Source organism: Aulonocara sp. 'chitande type north' Nkhata Bay, linkage group LG10 (assembly GCF_057382095.1).
Source record: "Aulonocara sp. 'chitande type north' Nkhata Bay isolate Kocher_YH1m ecotype deep benthic linkage group LG10, A_spYH_male_GT1.1, whole genome shotgun sequence".
In the NCBI taxonomy this organism is placed as follows: domain Eukaryota; kingdom Metazoa; phylum Chordata; class Actinopteri; order Cichliformes; family Cichlidae; genus Aulonocara; species Aulonocara sp. 'chitande type north' Nkhata Bay.
Window position 1 is genome coordinate 33,796,240 of NC_141353.1, and position 23,755 is coordinate 33,819,994.

General features: G+C 39.1%; 1 protein-coding gene across 3 annotated transcripts; it reads right to left on the bottom strand.

The window, feature by feature from the left end:
• Positions 1-221: 221 nt before the first annotated feature.
• LOC147321260 (uncharacterized) lies at positions 222-20,538 on the bottom strand. Of its 3 annotated transcripts, XM_086309615.1 has the most exons (15): positions 18,981-20,538; positions 18,257-18,335; positions 17,907-17,951; positions 17,162-17,206; positions 15,827-15,871; positions 14,244-14,288; positions 12,909-12,953; positions 12,519-12,524; positions 11,978-12,022; positions 10,390-10,434; positions 9,550-9,594; positions 8,710-8,754; positions 1,669-1,798; positions 1,375-1,469; positions 222-1,172 (listed from the first exon to the last, which is right to left on the bottom strand). In XM_086309615.1, the coding sequence occupies exons 1-15, from the start codon at positions 19,103-19,105 to the stop codon at positions 1,161-1,163; spliced, it is 852 nt and encodes a 283-aa protein (XP_086165741.1). In that variant the 5' UTR covers positions 19,106-20,538; the 3' UTR covers positions 222-1,160. The 3 variants fall into 3 exon arrangements, 1 of the variants encoding a protein (XP_086165741.1); XR_015131336.1 differs by lacking the exons at positions 1,375-1,469; positions 8,710-8,754; positions 9,550-9,594; ... (8 more) ...; positions 18,257-18,335; positions 18,981-20,538 and adding an exon at positions 2,726-2,771; XR_015131337.1 differs by lacking the exons at positions 222-1,172; positions 1,375-1,469; positions 1,669-1,798; ... (8 more) ...; positions 17,162-17,206; positions 17,907-17,951 and having other exon boundaries at positions 18,064-18,335; positions 18,903-19,115.
• Positions 20,539-23,755: the final 3,217 nt, after the last annotated feature.

Sequence of the window (23,755 nt, forward strand, 5' to 3'; positions counted from 1 at the left end):
AATTAAAGTGTGTACAAATATCTAAATAAGAATCTTACTTGGCTACTAAAAGCAATTAAAAGCTTTAATAACTCAGAAGTGTAACTATTAGTGATGACTTAATAGGGCGCACAAATCTTTGCATGTGCCATGATTAGTGGTTAACTTTTTGTCAGTACGAGTTTTGTTTCCTTTCACTTGAAAAAATAGAAAATGAAATACACACACACACACACACACACACACACACACACATACGTGTTTTCGTGATATATCAGTACGTATGACAAAAATGTGACAAATGGGAACGTGCCTTTCCGAAGGTCCTAGAGGCATGGGGATCTCAAAAAATTTGACCCATGCTTCCAGGAACACACCCATCTGTTGAGATTTTGGCTAGGGCTAAATTTTGGTCAAACCTGAATTTAATGCTACTTGTGAGGACACTGTCAGGTTTATGTGACTTATGAGTACCATAAGGTCACACACAGATATTTCATGTTTAGGTGAATTGTGAAGCCCATGGAAACACATAATTTTCAAGTATACATGACTTATAAGGACCAGGTAACGGTAGGTTCTGCATTTTTAGCTTGGCTCCTTTTGAGATTACAATATAATAGACATGGATGCACAATAGTAATGCTCATCAGTTGGGTAACTTCTGACAGAAATATCAGACATTTATGTGTTAATAAAACAGTAAATCTGAGCTGTGTAAAGACTTTAAAAAAAAAAAAAGACATGGGTCAAATGTGGTCAGTCTACTTTTTAAGTCTTGATATTGTAATGCATTAATTCATTTTGTAGTGAATGTTCATGTGAATAAAAACGTGGAACATTATCTGCCTTTTTTATCATTTAATTGCAAAAAGCACCCAGCATAAACCACAGATTTATGAGTAAGAACAATGCAATACAGAAAACTGCAATACTGACATAACTGTGGAAGTAACAAAGTATCTCTCTTGCTTGTTTCTTTTTTTCTTGCATCTTTCTTTTAATGCTATGATCCTGTTGTGGCTGTAGTACCTTATGACAACCCAGTCTCTGCCTTTCAGAGCTGCCGGCTCTGCTTGGAGGCAGCAGTCACATTCCTTTTTACCTGGTACTTTGCAGCTTTTTATGAAGTGAAACATGCCGCTCAGCAACCTTCACTTCATCATTTGTCCACTTGCTTCTCACCGTCCCAGCTGTCATAAATGGAAACAAAAGAAAATATCTTAATGTGAATGCAAGAAAAGATAGAAAATATTCTAGTTTATAATGTGAATACAAAATGTTCTTAAACCTTGCTTTCTACTGGAGCACTTTAAAGGAGCAATAAGCACAATTCATCATACTTAGGTTGAAGGAATTAAAAATGACTATGTGAAGAACTAGAGGTGTAATTACATCTGGAGTACAGCATGAAGTCACAATCCCTCTCTCTGTGTTGATCTCCAGCCATAGACTTTGGTTTGGTTCACAGGCAGTGCAAAACAGCACACCTAGCAGTGAAAAGATATTGCTTATTGCTCCTTTAAGGATGCTTGGAATGAACCATTTGAAGTGCTGTGTTCTGCTGGGAATCAAATAAGATGAAATGATTTATGATAAAAGCTCTGAATAGTGTCATGTCTGAAAACAAACTTGTTCTTTGATCACAAGTATATTAACCTAAAACATTTTGTATTTTGGTGCCTTTACCCCTTCTTGGTGAAGTGTTGCTAATGTTTTTGTTGTCCAGGGTGATTGAGGCAGAGGTGCCCTTCATGTTGTCCAGGGCAGCTGAGTAAAGCGTGTGGCTTGGAACCCCCGGAATACTTGGTCCTTGAGCCTTTGAAAAGTAACAGTGAAATATGAGAATCAATGCATGCAATAGGTCTGTTTGCTTTTTTCTCTGCATTGTAGGCAAAGTCAGCGTTGGGCAGTGTGTAATTCTACATTAAGGGGCGATCGTGGCTCAAGAGTTGTAATCAGAAGGTTGCCGGTTTGAGCCCCAGCTCCGACAGTCTCGGTCGTTGTGTCCTTGGGAAAGACACTTCACCTGTTGCCTACTGGTGGTGGTCAGAGGGCCCGGTGGCGCCAGTGTCCGGCAGCCTCGCCTCTGTCAGTGCGCCCCAGGGTGGCTGTGGCTACAATGTAGCTGCCATCACCAGTGTGTGAATGTCTGTGTGAATGGGTGGATGACTGGATGTGTAAAGTGCTTTGGGGTCCTTAGGGACTAGTAAAGCGCTATATAAATATAGGATATTTACCATTTGATATGAATATTTTACATGTGAACATAATCTACTAATAATACTCATCACAGTGTGATTGTTTGAAATCGGATAGAGTGTTATTATCTTCATGACAAACATCCCTGCTGTTCAGTTTCAATGTAACACAAACTAGAGTTGTTGGTTCTACCAACTGAGAAAGGCTAAAAACAAAAAAACAAATTCATGTCCTTCACAGCTTAAAACAATCTGAGGACAATGTAACACAGAAATATCAAATTTAGTAGGAATAAAGATCAAGCTGATGCTTTAAAGGGAAAGTTAGGACTAACAAATGATATGCCAATTTCTTTCTCCTAAGATGTTCACAAACAAGTAATGCTAATGTTGAATATGGGAAACTTTCAATCAAACTGATTATTTTAATATAATCAAAGGGCACTTAATTTATGCACTAGGCCCAACTGACACATATACTTGATGCCAAATACAAAAAAATAATGTGTAACCTGTTGGAAGAATGAAGTGGGTGTGTCACTCACCAATTGGTCTGAAGGAGGTTGAGACAGGACCTCGGCACTTGGTGTCTGCAACAAAAGACAACAATATAACGTCAGAAACATTCTCTAGTATAAATCCCGACTATTTAATTAACTACAGATCATATTTGTATCAGTGAATATTATTACAGAAGGATCTGACTTCCTTATACCAGATTCTATAGAAACTTAACACTGTACGGTTCTGCTACCCAACGATATGAGGACAGTGTAACACACACTAGAGTTGTTGGTCCTACCACATGAGGAAGGCAACTGAAACACACTCCTGTCCTTCACAGCTTAAAACAATATGAGGACAGTGTAACACACACACTACAATCACTGGTCCTACCATATGAGGACTTCTACTTAAACACACTCCTGTCCTTCACAGCTTAAAACAATATGAGGACAGTGTAACACACACACTACAATCACTGGTCCTACCATATGAGGACTTCTACTTAAACACACTCCTGTCCTTCACAGCTTAAAACAATATGAGGACATGACGACTGAACACATGTAGAGTTCACATTCCTGACCTCTAACTTCTCCTGCTGTTGTCAATAAAAGCTCTAAACCCAACACTGATGTACAGCCATCTATTTCCCCAGAAATTAAATCATGTAAACTGATCAGCGGGAGCTTATTTTGACAAAAACATGTGTAAAACGACAAAAATATCAAATTTTGTCAGAATAAAGATCAAGCTGATGCTTTAAGGGAAAGTTTGGACTAACAAATGGTATAGACAATTACTTTATCCTAATGCTAATGTTGGTTTTGGTTAACTTCGACTAAAACTGATTGTTTTAGTACAATTAAAGTGCATTTCATTTATGCACTAGGCCCAACTGACACATATACTTGATGCCAAATACAAAAAAAATAATGTGTAACCTGTTGGAAGAATGAAGTGGGTGTGTCACTCACCAATTGGTCTGAAGGAGGTTGAGACAGGACCTCGGCACTTGGTGTCTGCAACAAAAGACAACAATATAACGTCAGAAACATTCTCTAGTATAAATCCCGACTATTTAATTAACTACAGATCATATTTGTATCAGTGAATATTATTACAGAAGGATCTGACTTCCTTATACCAGATTCTATAGAAACTTAACACTGTACGGTTCTGCTACCCAACGATATGAGGACATTGTAACACACACTAGAGTTGTTGGTCCTACCACATGAGGAAGGCAACTGAAACACACTCCTGTCCTTCACAGCTTAAAACAATATGAGGTCAGTGTAACACACACACTACAATCACTGGTCCTACCATATGAGGACTTCTACTTAAACACACTCCTGTCCTTCACAGCTTAAAACAATATGAGGACATGACGACTGAACACATGTAGAGTTCACATTCCTGACTTCTAACTTCTCCTGCTGTTGTCAATAAAAGCTCTAAACCCAACACTGATATACAGCCATCTATTTCCCCAGAAATTAAATCATGTAAACTGATCAGCGGGAGCTTATTTTGACAAAAACATGTGTAAAACGACAAAAATATCAAATTTTGTCAGAATAAAGATCAAGCTGATGCTTTAAGAGAAAGTTTGGACTAACAAATGGTATAGACAATTACTTTATCCTAATGCTAATGTTGGTTTTGGTTAACTTCGACTAAAACTGATTGTTTTAGTACAATTAAAGTGCATTTCATTTATGCACTAGGCCCAACTGACACATATACTTGATGCCAAATACAAAAAAATAATGTGTAACCTGTTGGAAGAATGAAGTGGGTGTGTCACTCACCAATTGGTCTGAAGGAGGTTGAGGTAGGACCTCGGCACCTGGTGTCTGCAACAAAAGACAACAATATAACGTCAGAAACATTCTCTAGTATAAATCCCGACTATTTAATTAACTACAGATCATATTTGTATCAGTGAATATTATTACAGAAGGATCTGACTTCCTTATACCAGATTCTATAGAAACTTAACACTGTACGGTTCTGCTACCCAACGATATGAGGACAGTGTAACACACACTAGAGTTGTTGGTCCTACCACATGAGGAAGGCAACTGAAACACACTCCTGTCCTTCACAGCTTAAAACAATATGAGGACAGTGTAACACACACACTACAATCACTGGTCCTACCATATGAGGACTTCTACTTAAACACACTCCTGTCCTTCACAGCTTAAAACAATATGAGGACATGACGACTGAACACATGTAGAGTTCACATTCCTGACTTCTAACTTCTCCTGCTGTTGTCAATAAAAGCTCTAAACCCAACACTGATATACAGCCATCTATTTCCCCAGAAATTAAATCATGTAAACTGATCAGCGGGAGCTTATTTTGACAAAAACATGTGTAAAACGACAAAAATATCAAATTTTGTCAGAATAAAGATCAAGCTGATGCTTTAAGGGAAAGTTTGGACTAACAAATGGTATAGACAATTACTTTATCCTAATGCTAATGTTGGTTTTGGTTAACTTCGACTAAAACTGATTGTTTTAGTACAATTAAAGTGCATTTCATTTATGCACTAGGCCCAACTGACACATATACTTGATGCCAAATACAAAAAAATAATGTGTAACCTGTTGGAAGAATGAAGTGGGTGTGTCACTCACCAATTGGTCTGAAGGAGGTTGAGGTAGGACCTCGGCACCTGGTGTCTGCAACAAAAGACAACAATATAACGTCAGAAACATTCTCTAGTATAAATCCCGACTATTTAATTAACTACAGATCATATTTGTATCAGTGAATATTATTACAGAAGGATCTGACTTCCTTATACCAGATTCTATAGAAACTTAACACTGTACGGTTCTGCTACCCAACGATATGAGGACAGTGTAACACACACTAGAGTTGTTGGTCCTACCACATGAGGAAGGCAACTGAAACACACTCCTGTCCTTCACAGCTTAAAACAATATGAGGACAGTGTAACACACACACACTACAATCACTGGTCCTACCATATGAGGACTTCTACTTAAACACACTCCTGTCCTTCACAGCTTAAAACAATATGAGGACATGACGACTGAACACATGTAGAGTTCACATTCCTGACCTCTAACTTCTCCTGCTGTTGTCAATAAAAGCTCTAAACCCAACACTGATGTACAGCCATCTATTTCCCCAGAAATTAAATCATGTAAACTGATCAGCGGGAGCTTATTTTGACAAAAACATGTGTAAAACGACAAAAATATCAAATTTTGTCAGAATAAAGATCAAGCTGATGCTTTAAGGGAAAGTTTGGACTAACAAATGGTATAGACAATTACTTTATCCTAATGCTAATGTTGGTTTTGGTTAACTTCGACTAAAACTGATTGTTTTAGTACAATTAAAGTGCATTTCATTTATGCACTAGGCCCAACTGACACATATACTTGATGCCAAATACAAAAAAAATAATGTGTAACCTGTTGGAAGAATGAAGTGGGTGTGTCACTCACCAATTGGTCTGAAGGAGGTTGAGACAGGACCTCGGCACTTGGTGTCTGCAACAAAAGACAACAATATAACGTCAGAAACATTCTCTAGTATAAATCCCGACTATTTAATTAACTACAGATCATATTTGTATCAGTGAATATTATTACAGAAGGATCTGACTTCCTTATACCAGATTCTATAGAAACTTAACACTGTACGGTTCTGCTACCCAACGATATGAGGACATTGTAACACACACTAGAGTTGTTGGTCCTACCACATGAGGAAGGCAACTGAAACACACTCCTGTCCTTCACAGCTTAAAACAATATGAGGTCAGTGTAACACACACACTACAATCACTGGTCCTACCATATGAGGACTTCTACTTAAACACACTCCTGTCCTTCACAGCTTAAAACAATATGAGGACATGACGACTGAACACATGTAGAGTTCACATTCCTGACTTCTAACTTCTCCTGCTGTTGTCAATAAAAGCTCTAAACCCAACACTGATATACAGCCATCTATTTCCCCAGAAATTAAATCATGTAAACTGATCAGCGGGAGCTTATTTTGACAAAAACATGTGTAAAACGACAAAAATATCAAATTTTGTCAGAATAAAGATCAAGCTGATGCTTTAAGAGAAAGTTTGGACTAACAAATGGTATAGACAATTACTTTATCCTAATGCTAATGTTGGTTTTGGTTAACTTCGACTAAAACTGATTGTTTTAGTACAATTAAAGTGCATTTCATTTATGCACTAGGCCCAACTGACACATATACTTGATGCCAAATACAAAAAAATAATGTGTAACCTGTTGGAAGAATGAAGTGGGTGTGTCACTCACCAATTGGTCTGAAGGAGGTTGAGGTAGGACCTCGGCACCTGGTGTCTGCAACAAAAGACAACAATATAACGTCAGAAACATTCTCTAGTATAAATCCCGACTATTTAATTAACTACAGATCATATTTGTATCAGTGAATATTATTACAGAAGGATCTGACTTCCTTATACCAGATTCTATAGAAACTTAACACTGTACGGTTCTGCTACCCAACGATATGAGGACAGTGTAACACACACTAGAGTTGTTGGTCCTACCACATGAGGAAGGCAACTGAAACACACTCCTGTCCTTCACAGCTTAAAACAATATGAGGACAGTGTAACACACACACACTACAATCACTGGTCCTACCATATGAGGACTTCTACTTAAACACACTCCTGTCCTTCACAGCTTAAAACAATATGAGGACATGACGACTGAACACATGTAGAGTTCACATTCCTGACTTCTAACTTCTCCTGCTGTTGTCAATAAAAGCTCTAAACCCAACACTGATATACAGCCATCTATTTCCCCAGAAATTAAATCATGTAAACTGATCAGCGGGAGCTTATTTTGACAAAAACATGTGTAAAACGACAAAAATATCAAATTTTGTCAGAATAAAGATCAAGCTGATGCTTTAAGGGAAAGTTTGGACTAACAAATGGTATAGACAATTACTTTATCCTAATGCTAATGTTGGTTTTGGTTAACTTCGACTAAAACTGATTGTTTTAGTACAATTAAAGTGCATTTCATTTATGCACTAGGCCCAACTGACACATATACTTGATGCCAAATACAAAAAAATAATGTGTAACCTGTTGGAAGAATGAAGTGGGTGTGTCACTCACCAATTGGTCTGAAGGAGGTTGAGGTAGGACCTCGGCACCTGGTGTCTGCAACAAAAGACAACAATATAACGTCAGAAACATTCTCTAGTATAAATCCCGACTATTTAATTAACTACAGATCATATTTGTATCAGTGAATATTATTACAGAAGGATCTGACTTCCTTATACCAGATTCTATAGAAACTTAACACTGTACGGTTCTGCTACCCAACGATATGAGGACAGTGTAACACACACTAGAGTTGTTGGTCCTACCACATGAGGAAGGCAACTGAAACACACTCCTGTCCTTCACAGCTTAAAACAATATGAGGACAGTGTAACACACACACACTACAATCACTGGTCCTACCATATGAGGACTTCTACTTAAACACACTCCTGTCCTTCACAGCTTAAAACAATATGAGGACATGACGACTGAACACATGTAGAGTTCACATTCCTGACCTCTAACTTCTCCTGCTGTTGTCAATAAAAGCTCTAAACCCAACACTGATGTACAGCCATCTATTTCCCCAGAAATTAAATCATGTAAACTGATCAGCGGGAGCTTATTTTGACAAAAACATGTGTAAAACGACAAAAATATCAAATTTTGTCAGAATAAAGATCAAGCTGATGCTTTAAGGGAAAGTTTGGACTAACAAATGGTATAGACAATTACTTTATCCTAATGCTAATGTTGGTTTTGGTTAACTTCGACTAAAACTGATTGTTTTAGTACAATTAAAGTGCATTTCATTTATGCACTAGGCCCAACTGACACATATACTTGATGCCAAATACAAAAAAAATAATGTGTAACCTGTTGGAAGAATGAAGTGGGTGTGTCACTCACCAATTGGTCTGAAGGAGGTTGAGACAGGACCTCGGCACTTGGTGTCTGCAACAAAAGACAACAATATAACGTCAGAAACATTCTCTAGTATAAATCCCGACTATTTAATTAACTACAGATCATATTTGTATCAGTGAATATTATTACAGAAGGATCTGACTTCCTTATACCAGATTCTATAGAAACTTAACACTGTACGGTTCTGCTACCCAACGATATGAGGACATTGTAACACACACTAGAGTTGTTGGTCCTACCACATGAGGAAGGCAACTGAAACACACTCCTGTCCTTCACAGCTTAAAACAATATGAGGTCAGTGTAACACACACACTACAATCACTGGTCCTACCATATGAGGACTTCTACTTAAACACACTCCTGTCCTTCACAGCTTAAAACAATATGAGGACATGACGACTGAACACATGTAGAGTTCACATTCCTGACTTCTAACTTCTCCTGCTGTTGTCAATAAAAGCTCTAAACCCAACACTGATATACAGCCATCTATTTCCCCAGAAATTAAATCATGTAAACTGATCAGCGGGAGCTTATTTTGACAAAAACATGTGTAAAACGACAAAAATATCAAATTTTGTCAGAATAAAGATCAAGCTGATGCTTTAAGAGAAAGTTTGGACTAACAAATGGTATAGACAATTACTTTATCCTAATGCTAATGTTGGTTTTGGTTAACTTCGACTAAAACTGATTGTTTTAGTACAATTAAAGTGCATTTCATTTATGCACTAGGCCCAACTGACACATATACTTGATGCCAAATACAAAAAAATAATGTGTAACCTGTTGGAAGAATGAAGTGGGTGTGTCACTCACCAATTGGTCTGAAGGAGGTTGAGGTAGGACCTCGGCACCTGGTGTCTGCAACAAAAGACAACAATATAACGTCAGAAACATTCTCTAGTATAAATCCCGACTATTTAATTAACTACAGATCATATTTGTATCAGTGAATATTATTACAGAAGGATCTGACTTCCTTATACCAGATTCTATAGAAACTTAACACTGTACGGTTCTGCTACCCAACGATATGAGGACAGTGTAACACACACTAGAGTTGTTGGTCCTACCACATGAGGAAGGCAACTGAAACACACTCCTGTCCTTCACAGCTTAAAACAATATGAGGACAGTGTAACACACACACTACAATCACTGGTCCTACCATATGAGGACTTCTACTTAAACACACTCCTGTCCTTCACAGCTTAAAACAATATGAGGACATGACGACTGAACACATGTAGAGTTCACATTCCTGACTTCTAACTTCTCCTGCTGTTGTCAATAAAAGCTCTAAACCCAACACTGATATACAGCCATCTATTTCCCCAGAAATTAAATCATGTAAACTGATCAGCGGGAGCTTATTTTGACAAAAACATGTGTAAAACGACAAAAATATCAAATTTTGTCAGAATAAAGATCAAGCTGATGCTTTAAGGGAAAGTTTGGACTAACAAATGGTATAGACAATTACTTTATCCTAATGCTAATGTTGGTTTTGGTTAACTTCGACTAAAACTGATTGTTTTAGTACAATTAAAGTGCATTTCATTTATGCACTAGGCCCAACTGACACATATACTTGATGCCAAATACAAAAAAATAATGTGTAACCTGTTGGAAGAATGAAGTGGGTGTGTCACTCACCAATTGGTCTGAAGGAGGTTGAGGTAGGACCTCGGCACCTGGTGTCTGCAACAAAAGACAACAATATAACGTCAGAAACATTCTCTAGTATAAATCCCGACTATTTAATTAACTACAGATCATATTTGTATCAGTGAATATTATTACAGAAGGATCTGACTTCCTTATACCAGATTCTATAGAAACTTAACACTGTACGGTTCTGCTACCCAACGATATGAGGACAGTGTAACACACACTAGAGTTGTTGGTCCTACCACATGAGGAAGGCAACTGAAACACACTCCTGTCCTTCACAGCTTAAAACAATATGAGGACAGTGTAACACACACACACTACAATCACTGGTCCTACCATATGAGGACTTCTACTTAAACACACTCCTGTCCTTCACAGCTTAAAACAATATGAGGACATGACGACTGAACACATGTAGAGTTCACATTCCTGACCTCTAACTTCTCCTGCTGTTGTCAATAAAAGCTCTAAACCCAACACTGATGTACAGCCATCTATTTCCCCAGAAATTAAATCATGTAAACTGATCAGCGGGAGCTTATTTTGACAAAAACATGTGTAAAACGACAAAAATATCAAATTTTGTCAGAATAAAGATCAAGCTGATGCTTTAAGGGAAAGTTTGGACTAACAAATGGTATAGACAATTACTTTATCCTAATGCTAATGTTGGTTTTGGTTAACTTCGACTAAAACTGATTGTTTTAGTACAATTAAAGTGCATTTCATTTATGCACTAGGCCCAACTGACACATATACTTGATGCCAAATACAAAAAAAATAATGTGTAACCTGTTGGAAGAATGAAGTGGGTGTGTCACTCACCAATTGGTCTGAAGGAGGTTGAGACAGGACCTCGGCACTTGGTGTCTGCAACAAAAGACAACAATATAACGTCAGAAACATTCTCTAGTATAAATCCCGACTATTTAATTAACTACAGATCATATTTGTATCAGTGAATATTATTACAGAAGGATCTGACTTCCTTATACCAGATTCTATAGAAACTTAACACTGTACGGTTCTGCTACCCAACGATATGAGGACATTGTAACACACACTAGAGTTGTTGGTCCTACCACATGAGGAAGGCAACTGAAACACACTCCTGTCCTTCACAGCTTAAAACAATATGAGGACATGACGACTGAACACATGTAGAGTTCACATTCCTGACCTCTAACTTCTCCTGCTGTTGTCAATAAAAGCTCTAAACCCAACACTGATGTACAGCCATCTATTTCCCCAGAAATTAAATCATGTAAACTGATCAGCGGGAGCTTATTTTGACAAAAACATGTGTAAAACGACAAAAATATCAAATTTTGTCAGAATAAAGATCAAGCTGATGCTTTAAGGGAAAGTTTGGACTAACAAATGGTATAGACAATTACTTTATCCTAATGCTAATGTTGGTTTTGGTTAACTTCGACTAAAACTGATTGTTTTAGTACAATTAAAGTGCATTTCATTTATGCACTAGGCCCAACTGACACATATACTTGATGCCAAATACAAAAAAATAATGTGTAACCTGTTGGAAGAATGAAGTGGGTGTGTCACTCACCAATTGGTCTGAAGGAGGTTGAGGTAGGACCTCGGCACCTGGTGTCTGCAACAAAAGACAACAATATAACGTCAGAAACATTCTCTAGTATAAATCCCGACTATTTAATTAACTACAGATCATATTTGTATCAGTGAATATTATTACAGAAGGATCTGACTTCCTTATACCAGATTCTATAGAAACTTAACACTGTACGGTTCTGCTACCCAACGATATGAGGACAGTGTAACACACACTAGAGTTGTTGGTCCTACCACATGAGGAAGGCAACTGAAACACACTCCTGTCCTTCACAGCTTAAAACAATATGAGGACAGTGTAACACACACTACAATCACTGGTCCTACCATATGAGGACTTCTACTTAAACACACTCCTGTCCTTCACAGCTTAAAACAATATGAGGACAGTGTAACACACACTACAATCACTGGTCCTACCATATGAGGACTTCTACTTAAACACACTCCTGTCCTTCACAGCTTAAAACAATATGAGGACATGACGACTGAACACATGTAGAGTTCACATTCCTGACTTCTAACTTCTCCTGCTGTTGTCAATAAAAGCTCTAAACCCAACACTGATGTACAGCCATCTATTTCCCCAGAAATTAAATCATGTAAACTGATCAGCGGGAGCTTATTTTGACAAAAACATGTGTAAAACGACAAAAATATCAAATTTTGTCAGAATAAAGATCAAGCTGATGCTTTAAGGGAAAGTTTGGACTAACAAATGGTATAGACAATTACTTTATCCTAATGCTAATGTTGGTTTTGGTTAACTTCGACTAAAACTGATTGTTTTAGTACAATTAAAGTGCATTTCATTTATGCACTAGGCCCAACTGACACATATACTTGATGCCAAATACAAAAAAATAATGTGTAACCTGTTGGAAGAATGAAGTGGGTGTGTCACTCACCAATTGGTCTGAAGGAGGTTGAGGCAGGACCTCGGCACCTGGTGTCTGCAACAAAAGACAACAATATAACGTCAGAAACATTCTCTAGTATAAATCCCGACTATTTAACCCTCGTTTTACCCTAGCGAAAAAAGGGACCCGCTTGGGTAACTTTGGATTTTTGATTCTCAATATATCAGTCATTTTAAAGACTAGTTGCATGAAACTTGGCCAGGATGTGTGTTTTAGGATTATTTTTGAAATTCAATGATCCCCTCTATGGTGTGGTGTATAGTAAAGAAGATTCACATATGTACTACCTCCTTTTACCCTTGTATCCGTTTGGGCCCCATTGACTCCCATTATAATCACATATTTTCGATATACTGTAATCCTGACATGCGATAATGCCTTTCTCGTGAATACCTAATGGATCTAAGCCTCAGCCTTCAAAATAAAGGAAAAATAGGTTTTGGATCAAATGAGCACAATATTAGGTACAGCACCACCATAGACATTTTCAGTGCTTTTGAATGGAGGACATGGTTATCTTACTATGCAAAATACATGACAATAAAACAGCTGACCACCATAAAATAGTCTTGATGTAGTGGAACTGATATAAGAGAGTGGTGTGAATGTGATTGAGAATATATATATATATACTGTGTGTGTCGGTCACAAACAAAACGGCCCGTAGAGCCGCCTCCTTGAAGTGAACAACGGGAGCCTGCTCCGTTTTTTTCTCCTTTCTCTGAACCTCTGTCAATGTTATTTTGCTTCACTTTGCACATGAGCCTTGTTTTTGCCCTCAGCAGAGAGGGGAGGGGTGCAAAAGCAGCCACGTGTTTGTTGAGCAGAGGGGGGAGGGGTGCAAAAGCAGCCACGTGTTTGCAGAGCAGAGGGGGAGGGGTGCAAAAGCAGCCACGTGTTTGTTGAGCAGAGGGGGGAGGGGTGCAAAAGCAGCCACGTGTTTGCAGAGCAGAGGGGGAGGGGTGCAAAAACAGCCACCTGTTTGCTGAGCAGAGGGGGGGAGGGGCAGTCGTTACTCTCCCAGTGGCATCTCAACAGAGCCGGAGGGAGAGAGAGAGATCGTTTTGGATTCAAGTGCACACTTGAAGTCTGTGAGAATAGTTTGCAGCCTTGTCTTACTAGTCATTTCTGCACAGACGCCACTAAATGCACAGACTCACGCACACACAACACGAAGCGCACGGTCAATTTAGGGGAGCTTGGAAGCTGTGCTCATCGTGCAAACAGCGCGTTATTATCGTAACGGCTGCAAAAGTTAGGATATGTCCTGTCTGCAACATCCATCTTCACCTGTTGGAAGAATGAAGTGGGTGTGTCACTCACCAATTGGTCTGAAGGAGGTTGAGGCAGGACCTCGGCACCTGGTGTCTGCAACAAAAGACAACAATATAACGTCAGAAACATTCTCTAGTATAAATCCCGACTATTTAATTAACTACAGATCATATTTGTATCAGTGAATATTATTACAGAAGGATCTGACTTCCTTATACCAGATTCTATAGAAACTTAACACTGTACGGTTCTGCTACCCAACGATATGAGGACAGTGTAACACACACTAGAGTTGTTGGTCCTACCACATGAGGAAGGCAACTGAAACACACTCCTGTCCTTCACAGCTTAAAACAATATGAGGACATGACGACTGAACACATGTAGAGTTCACATTCCTGACTTCTAACTTCTCCTGCTGTTGTCAATAAAAGCTCTAAACCCAACACTGATGTACAGCCATCTATTTCCCCAGAAATTAAATCATGTAAACTGATCAGCGGGAGCTTATTTTGACAAAAACATGTGTAAAACGACAAAAATATCAAATTTTGTCAGAATAAAGATCAAGCTGATGCTTTAAGGGAAAGTTTGGACTAACAAATGGTATAGACAATTACTTTATCCTAATGCTAATGTTGGTTTTGGTTAACTTCGACTAAAACTGATTGTTTTAGTACAATTAAAGTGCATTTCATTTATGCACTAGGCCCAACTGACACATATACTTGATGCCAAATACAAAAAAATAATGTGTAACCTGTTGGAAGAATGAAGTGGGTGTGTCACTCACCAATTGGTCTGAAGGAGGTTGAGACAGGACCTCGGCACCTGGTGTCTGCAACAAAAGACAACAATATAACGTCAGAAACATTCTCTAGTATAAATCCCGACTATTTAATTAACTACAGATCATATTTGTATCAGTGAATATTATTACAGAAGGATCTGACTTCCTTATACCAGATTCTATAGAAACTTAACACTGTACGGTTCTGCTACCCAACGATATGAGGACAGTGTAACACACACTACAATCACTGGTCCTACCATATGAGGACTTCTACTTAAACACACTCCTGTCCTTCACAGCTTAAAACAATATGAGGACAGTGTAACACACACTACAATCACTGGTCCTACCATATGAGGACTTCTACTTAAACACACTCCTGTCCTTCACAGCTTAAAACAATATGAGGACATGACGACTGAACACATGTAGAGTTCACATTCCTGACTTCTAACTTCTCCTGCTGTTGTCAATAAAAGCTCTAAACCCAACACTGATGTACAGCCATCTATTTCCCCAGAAATTAAATCATGTAAACTGATCAGCGGGAGCTTATTTTGACAAAAACATGTGTAAAACGACAAAAATATCAAATTTTGTCAGAATAAAGATCAAGCTGATGCTTTAAGGGAAAGTTTGGACTAACAAATGGTATAGACAATTACTTTATCCTAATGCTAATGTTGGTTTTGGTTAACTTCGACTAAAACTGATTGTTTTAGTACAATTAAAGTGCATTTCATTTATGCACTAGGCCCAACTGACACATATACTTGATGCCAAATACAAAAAAATAATGTGTAACCTGTTGGAAGAATGAAGTGGGTGTGTCACTCACCAATTGGTCTGAAGGAGGTTGAGGCAGGACCTCGGCACCTGGTGTCTGCAACAAAAGACAACAATATAACGTCAGAAACATTCTCTAGTATAAATCCCGACTATTTAACCCTCGTTTTACCCTAGCGAAAAAAGGGACCCGCTTGGGTAACTTTGGATTTTTGATTCTCAATATATCAGTCATTTTAAAGACTAGTTGCATGAAACTTGGCCAGGATGTGTGTTTTAGGATTATTTTTGAAATTCAATGATCCCCTCTATGGTGTGGTGTATAGTAAAGAAGATTCACATATGTACTACCTCCTTTTACCCTTGTATCCGTTTGGGCCCCATTGACTCCCATTATAATCACATATTTTCGATATACTGTAATCCTGACATGCGATAATGCCTTTCTCGTGAATACCTAATGGATCTAAGCCTCAGCCTTCAAAATAAAGGAAAAATAGGTTTTGGATCAAATGAGCACAATATTAGGTACAGCACCACCATAGACATTTTCAGTGCTTTTGAATGGAGGACATGGTTATCTTACTATGCAAAATACATGACAATAAAACAGCTGACCACCATAAAATAGTCTTGATGTAGTGGAACTGATATAAGAGAGTGGTGTGAATGTGATTGAGAATATATATATATATACTGTGTGTGTCGGTCACAAACAAAACGGCCCGTAGAGCCGCCTCCTTGAAGTGAACAACGGGAGCCTGCTCCGTTTTTTTCTCCTTTCTCTGAACCTCTGTCAATGTTATTTTGCTTCACTTTGCACATGAGCCTTGTTTTTGCCCTCAGCAGAGAGGGGAGGGGTGCAAAAGCAGCCACGTGTTTGTTGAGCAGAGGGGGGAGGGGTGCAAAAGCAGCCACGTGTTTGCAGAGCAGAGGGGGAGGGGTGCAAAAGCAGCCACGTGTTTGTTGAGCAGAGGGGGGAGGGGTGCAAAAGCAGCCACGTGTTTGCAGAGCAGAGGGGGAGGGGTGCAAAAACAGCCACCTGTTTGCTGAGCAGAGGGGGGGAGGGGCAGTCGTTACTCTCCCAGTGGCATCTCAACAGAGCCGGAGGGAGAGAGAGAGATCGTTTTGGATTCAAGTGCACACTTGAAGTCTGTGAGAATAGTTTGCAGCCTTGTCTTACTAGTCATTTCTGCACAGATGCCACTAAATGCACAGACTCACGCACACACAACACGAAGCGCACGGTCAATTTAGGGGAGCTTGGAAGCTGTGCTCATCGTGCAAACAGCGCGTTATTATCGTAACGGCTGCAAAAGTTAGGATATGTCCTGTCTGCAACATCCATCTTCACCTGTTGGAAGAATGAAGTGGGTGTGTCACTCACCAATTGGTCTGAAGGAGGTTGAGGCAGGACCTCGGCACCTGGTGTCTGCAACAAAAGACAACAATATAACGTCAGAAACATTCTCTAGTATAAATCCCGACTATTTAATTAACTACAGATCATATTTGTATCAGTGAATATTATTACAGAAGGATCTGACTTCCTTATACCAGATTCTATAGAAACTTAACACTGTACGGTTCTGCTACCCAACGATATGAGGACAGTGTAACACACACTAGAGTTGTTGGTCCTACCACATGAGGAAGGCAACTGAAACACACTCCTGTCCTTCACAGCTTAAAACAATATGAGGACATGACGACTGAACACATGTAGAGTTCACATTCCTGACTTCTAACTTCTCCTGCTGTTGTCAATAAAAGCTCTAAACCCAACACTGATGTACAGCCATCTATTTCCCCAGAAATTAAATCATGTAAACTGATCAGCGGGAGCTTATTTTGACAAAAACATGTGTAAAACGACAAAAATATCAAATTTTGTCAGAATAAAGATCAAGCTGATGCTTTAAGGGAAAGTTTGGACTAACAAATGGTATAGACAATTACTTTATCCTAATGCTAATGTTGGTTTTGGTTAACTTCGACTAAAACTGATTGTTTTAGTACAATTAAAGTGCATTTCATTTATGCACTAGGCCCAACTGACACATATACTTGATGCCAAATACAAAAAAATAATGTGTAACCTGTTGGAAGAATGAAGTGGGTGTGTCACTCACCAATTGGTCTGAAGGAGGTTGAGACAGGACCTCGGCACCTGGTGTCTGCAACAAAAGACAACAATATAACGTCAGAAACATTCTCTAGTATAAATCCCGACTATTTAATTAACTACAGATCATATTTGTATCAGTGAATATTATTACAGAAGGATCTGACTTCCTTATACCAGATTCTATAGAAACTTAACACTGTACGGTTCTGCTACCCAACGATATGACGACAGTGTAACACACACTAGAGTTGTTGGTCCTACCACATGAGGAAGGCAACTGAAACACACTCCTGTCCTTCACAGCTTAAAACAATATGAGGACAGTGTAACACACACTACAATCACTGGTCCTACCATATGAGGACTTCTACTTTCCTGTTGGAGGTTGAGACACGACAGAGGGACAGCAGGGTAGTAGCTTGCACAAATGATTCTATTGACACAACAGGGAAGTGAGATTAATGAACTGAACGCAACAGACTCTTTCAAAATAAAACAGGAAACATGGCATGAAAATACAAACGTGGTAATATACAGCCCTAACATAAACTCCTTAAAACGATATTAATAACGTTAAGCCAAACTCAACTAACCCGCCATTAAACATAAGAAACTCAAAAACCTTAGAATAACATCAGAAACGCTGGGCCAGAGACCCAGACCGTGAGCAAATAACTATAATATTATTGATTTGTGCTGAATAAGAAAACATTAATATTATCATTTAAATCTCCCCAAGCATATCTTGTGTTGAAAAAAAAAAGTGTGTTGCAGTTAGCTACACTGAGCTTAGACTGACTGTCTCTGCAGTTGAAGATGCAGAGCACATGCAAGGCCGCAGGTCCCTTTAACTCCGGTGGGAATTTAAAAACAGTTAAATTTAACTTCTAATATCTATTGTTAAAGATAAATCTTAAGTAATTTTTTAGCATTTATCATCATTCACCACTTTCAATTTGTTCAAATCGGTTGTGTATTGTTTTAATTCCGTTTAACTAACCTTAATTAGCTTGTTAAACATACAACTTTACCTCGCGGAGCTTTCGTCGACGCATGGATATCAAAGGTAAATACATACCTCAAGATAAATCTCTCCTGAGTGCTGAAGGTCCCGGATGTGCCGTTCACGCAGAGCTCCGGCGAGTTTGTATCTTGCCGTGACCAGCAGCTCTTTGGTTGACGCTTTCGAACAATCAGATGCATCTTTACTCACTTTTTGACCAATCAGAGACGTCGTTCTATGCTCCACTGACGAAATGCTGCATCCTCTCACCAGCCACGGTCTCTCCTCGTCCATTTAACAACAAAAACACAGCAACACGTGCTGGATTTGAGGTAGGAACACTTGAGAACTGTCACAATGTTTTGCAAACTGCTGTTACAGTTAATTTCGTTCCGTTAATTTGTTTGGTTCCTATTCTGAAGTAACACTTAATACACATGGGGTTAGCTTGCTGGTCTAGTTTAAGTTAGCATGGGCATGCTGTTCACTGATAGAGTAAGGCTAAAATTGTCCTGATATTGTCAGTGTGTTATCATAAACATGCAGCACCCCTAGACCCCCAAGTTAAAATACAGATAATAGATAAGCAATTTAAGAAAATAAGTATAATGTGTATAATGATTTTACTGTCACTTTCCTGGGTCTGTTGACCCAGCGTTTTAAGTTTTAGTTTGTTTAGATGTCGATGTTTATTTATAAGTTCTTTAGGTTTGCTAAGTTCATTTGTTTATTAGATTACCCTTGTGATGTCTGTTTTATTGGGAAAGTCTTTGTCCTAAATGCAGTGAGTCTAGTTTTGTTTCCCCTTGTCCCAGCTGTTCCTCATCCCCTCATTATCTCTCTGTGTACTTGCAGTGGCTTGCAAAAGTATTCGTCCCTCTTTTCCACATTTTGTCACATTACTGCCACAAACACAAATTGTCATGGTCCTGGGTCGGTGACCCAGCGCTTTTAGTTTATTATTATGATGATGATGATGATTATTATTGTTTGAGTTCTATGTGTTATATTTGGTCTGCCTCTGAGTCTGTGTCTCTGTCTATGCTGTCACCCCGTCTGTTTGTGAATCTGTCTGTTTAGTTCTGTGTCTTGTTTGGTTCCCCGTGTCTGAGTTTCCTGTTTTATTGTGAAGGTCTCTGTCTGATGTGAGTGTGTTCAGTTTACGTTTCCCCTGTCCCGTCAGCTCTGATTCCTCCCAGCCGTGTTGCCCTCCTGTCTCTCATCCCCTGATTACTGGTGTGTGTATTTAAGCCCTGTGTGTTCTCCTGCCTGTTACTCGGTGTCCTGCTCGGCGGCTGCCGCACATCCCTTTGTCGTATGCACCCAGGTCTGTTATTTTAGTTCTTCCCAGTTTAGGTGTCTTCAGTTATTTGTCATGCCCCACTGCTTGTTTGCCACTACACCTTGTAAATAAACTTCACTAGCATTTTCATCCACTGCTTGCATCTTGGGTCCTCCTTCCTCCACACCACACGGCTCGCCTTCCCAGCCGTGACACAAATCAATTTTAATGGAATCCAATTGCAGCAAAAGGTGGTTCTACAAAGTATTGACTCAGGGGGCTGAATAATTGCGCACACCCCACTTTTCAGTTATTTATTTGTAAAAAATGTTTGGAATCATGTATGATTTTTGTTCCACTTCTCACGTGTACACCACTTTGTATTGGTCTTTCACGTGGAATTCCAATAAAAATTGATTCATGTTTGTGGCTGTAATGTGCCAAAATGTGGGAAAGTTAAAGGGGGCCGAATACTTTTGCAAGCCACTGTAAGTCCTGTCCTCATTTGTTCAGTGTCAGGTCATCTGTTGTCTTTGGTGCCACGTTTCCATGTTCCAGGTATCTTTGTATCCACGTCAGGTTTCATGGTTTGTTTGTTTTTTTTAATAAAAAATATTTTCCCCAGGTTAGGTTATTGTTTAGCTTCACCTCTGCCTTTTGTTTTGTAATCTTTTAATTTCAATTCAATTTTATTTATATAGCGCCAAATCACAACAACAATCGCCTGAAGGCGCTTTATATTGTACAGTAGATCGCACAATAATAGATACAGAGAAAAACCCAACAATCATAGGACCACCTATGAGCAAGCGCTTTGGCGACAGTGGGAAGGAAAAACTCCCTTTTAACAGGAAGAAACCTCCAGCAGAACCAGGCTCAGGGAGCGGCGGGCATCTGCTGTGACCAGTTGGGGTGAGAAAAGGAAGACAGGACAAAGACATGCTGTGGATTAATAACAAGTATGATTCAGTGCAGAGAGGTCTATTAACACACAGTGAGTGAGAAAGGTGACTGGAAAGGAAAAAACTCAGTGCTTCATGGGAATCCCCCGGCTGCCTACGTCTATTGCAGCACAACTAAGGGAGGATCCAGGGTCACCTGATCCAGCCCTAACTATATGCTTTAGCAAAAAGGAAAGTTTGAAGCCTAATCTTAAAAGTAGAGATTAATAAACGGCTTGCTTTCTGTTAATATTCAAATTTTCTTTCACGTTCCTTTGTGTCAGCATTTTGGGTCCACTCCTCAAATTCATACATATGTCTAACCGTTTTTCCCCACTCGGCGACACACCCGTCGGGGGTCAAACTCTGGTAATTGGCAATTCTGTTCTCAGACATGTGAAGCTAGAGACACCGGAAACCATAGTCAATTGTCTTCCAGGGGCCAGAGCAGGCGACATTGAGGGAAATTTAAAACTGCTGGCTAAGGGTAAACGTAAATTCAGTAAAATCATAATTCACGTCGGCAGTAATGACACCCGGTTACGCCAATCGGAGGTCACTAAAATCAATATTGAATCGGTGTGTAACTTTGCCAAAACAATGTGGGACTCTGTAGTTTTCTCTGGTCCCCTCCCCAATCAGACCAAGAGTGACATGTTTAGCCGCATGTTCTCCTTAAATTGCTGGCTGTCTGAGTGGTGTCCCAGAAACGATGTGGGCTTCATAGATAATTGGCAAACCTTCTGGAGGAAACCTGGTCTTATAAGGAGAGACGGCAGCTCTCATTTCTAGAAATATGGACAAATTAATTAAACCCCCCATAATATGACTATCCAGAGTTGGGACCAGGAAGCAGAGTTGCAGTCTTACACGCCTCTCTGCAGCTTCTCTCCTCCTGCTACCCCCCCAAAAACCCATCTCCATAGAGACTGTGTCAGCTTCCAAAAAGACAAAAAACAAACTAAAAACCAGCAACAAACAACTTAAACATAAACAATTACAAAGAAAGAACAATACAGTATCCACATCCTAACTAAAGAGTAAAACAGTGAAATGTGGATTATTAAATATTAGGTCTCTCTCCTCCAAGTCTCTGTTAGTACATGACTTAATAATTGATCAACAAATTGATTTACTCTGCCTTACAGAAACCTGGTTGCAGCAGGATGATTATGTTAGTTTAAATGAATCAACACCCCCGAGTCATTCTAACTACCAGAAACCTCGAAGCACAGGCCGAGGGGGCGGTGTGGCAGCAATTTTTCACACCAGCCTATTAATTAATGAAAGACCAAGACAGACTTTTAATTCATTTGAAAGCCTGATGCTTAGCATTGTCCACCCCAGCTGAAAATTTTTAGAAACCAGTCTTATTTGTTATCATCTAATTGTCCACCTGGGCCTTACACAGAGTTTCTCTCTGATTTCTCAGACTTTTTATCTGATTTAGTGCTCAGCTCAGATAAAATAATTATTGTGGGTGATTTTAACATCCATGTAGATGCTAAGAATGACAGCCTCAACATGGCATTTAATCTGTTATTAGACTCAATTGGCTTCTCTCAACATGTAAAAGAACCCACCCACCACTTTAATCACACTCTAGATCTTGTTTTTAACATATGGCATAGAAACTGAACATTTAACAGTGTTTCCTGAAAACCCTCTCCTGTCTGATCATTTCCTGATAACATTTACATTTACAATAATTGATTACACAGCAGTGGAGAGTAGACTTTATCACAGATGTCTTTCTGAAAGCGCTGTAACTATGTTTAAGAATGTAATCCACCCACTGTTATCATCTTCAATGACCTGTACCAACACAGAGCAGAGCAGCTATCTGAACGCTACCCCAACAGAGGTCAATTATCTTGTTAATAATAATTTTACCTCCTCACTACATATGACTCTGGATACTGTAGCTCCTGTGAAAACTAAGGTCTCAGATCAGAAGTACCTGACTCTGTGGTATAATTCTCAAACACGTAGCCTAAAGCAGATGACTCGTAAGCTGGAGAGGAAATGGCGTGTCACAAATTTAGAGGATCATCATAATTGGAGAAATATTTTGCTGATTTATAAGAAAGCCCCCCGCAAAGCCAGAACATCTTACTATTTGTCACTGATTGAAGACAATAAGAACAACCCCAGGTTTCTCTTCAGCACTGTAGCCAGGCTGACAAACAGTCAGAGCTCTTTTGAGCCAACCATCGTTAACTAGTAATGACTTCATGAACTTCTTCACAAATAAAATTCTTATCATTAGAGAAAAAAATTACCAATAATCATCCCACAGATGTAACATTATCTACAGCTACTTTTAGTACCGTTGATGTTAAGTTAGACTCTTTTTCTCCAATTGATCTTTCTGAGTTAACTTCAATAATTACTTCCTCCAATCCTCCGTGTCTTTTAGACCCCATTCCTACAAAACTGCTCAAAGAAGTCCTGCCATTAATTAATGCTTCAATCTTAAATATGATCAACCTATCTCTAATAATCGGCTATGTACCACAGGCCTTCAAGCTGGCTGTAGTTAAACCTTTACTCAAAAAGCCATCTCTAGACCCAGCAGTCTTAGCTAATTATAGGCCAATCTCCAACCTTCCTTTCATATCAAAAAT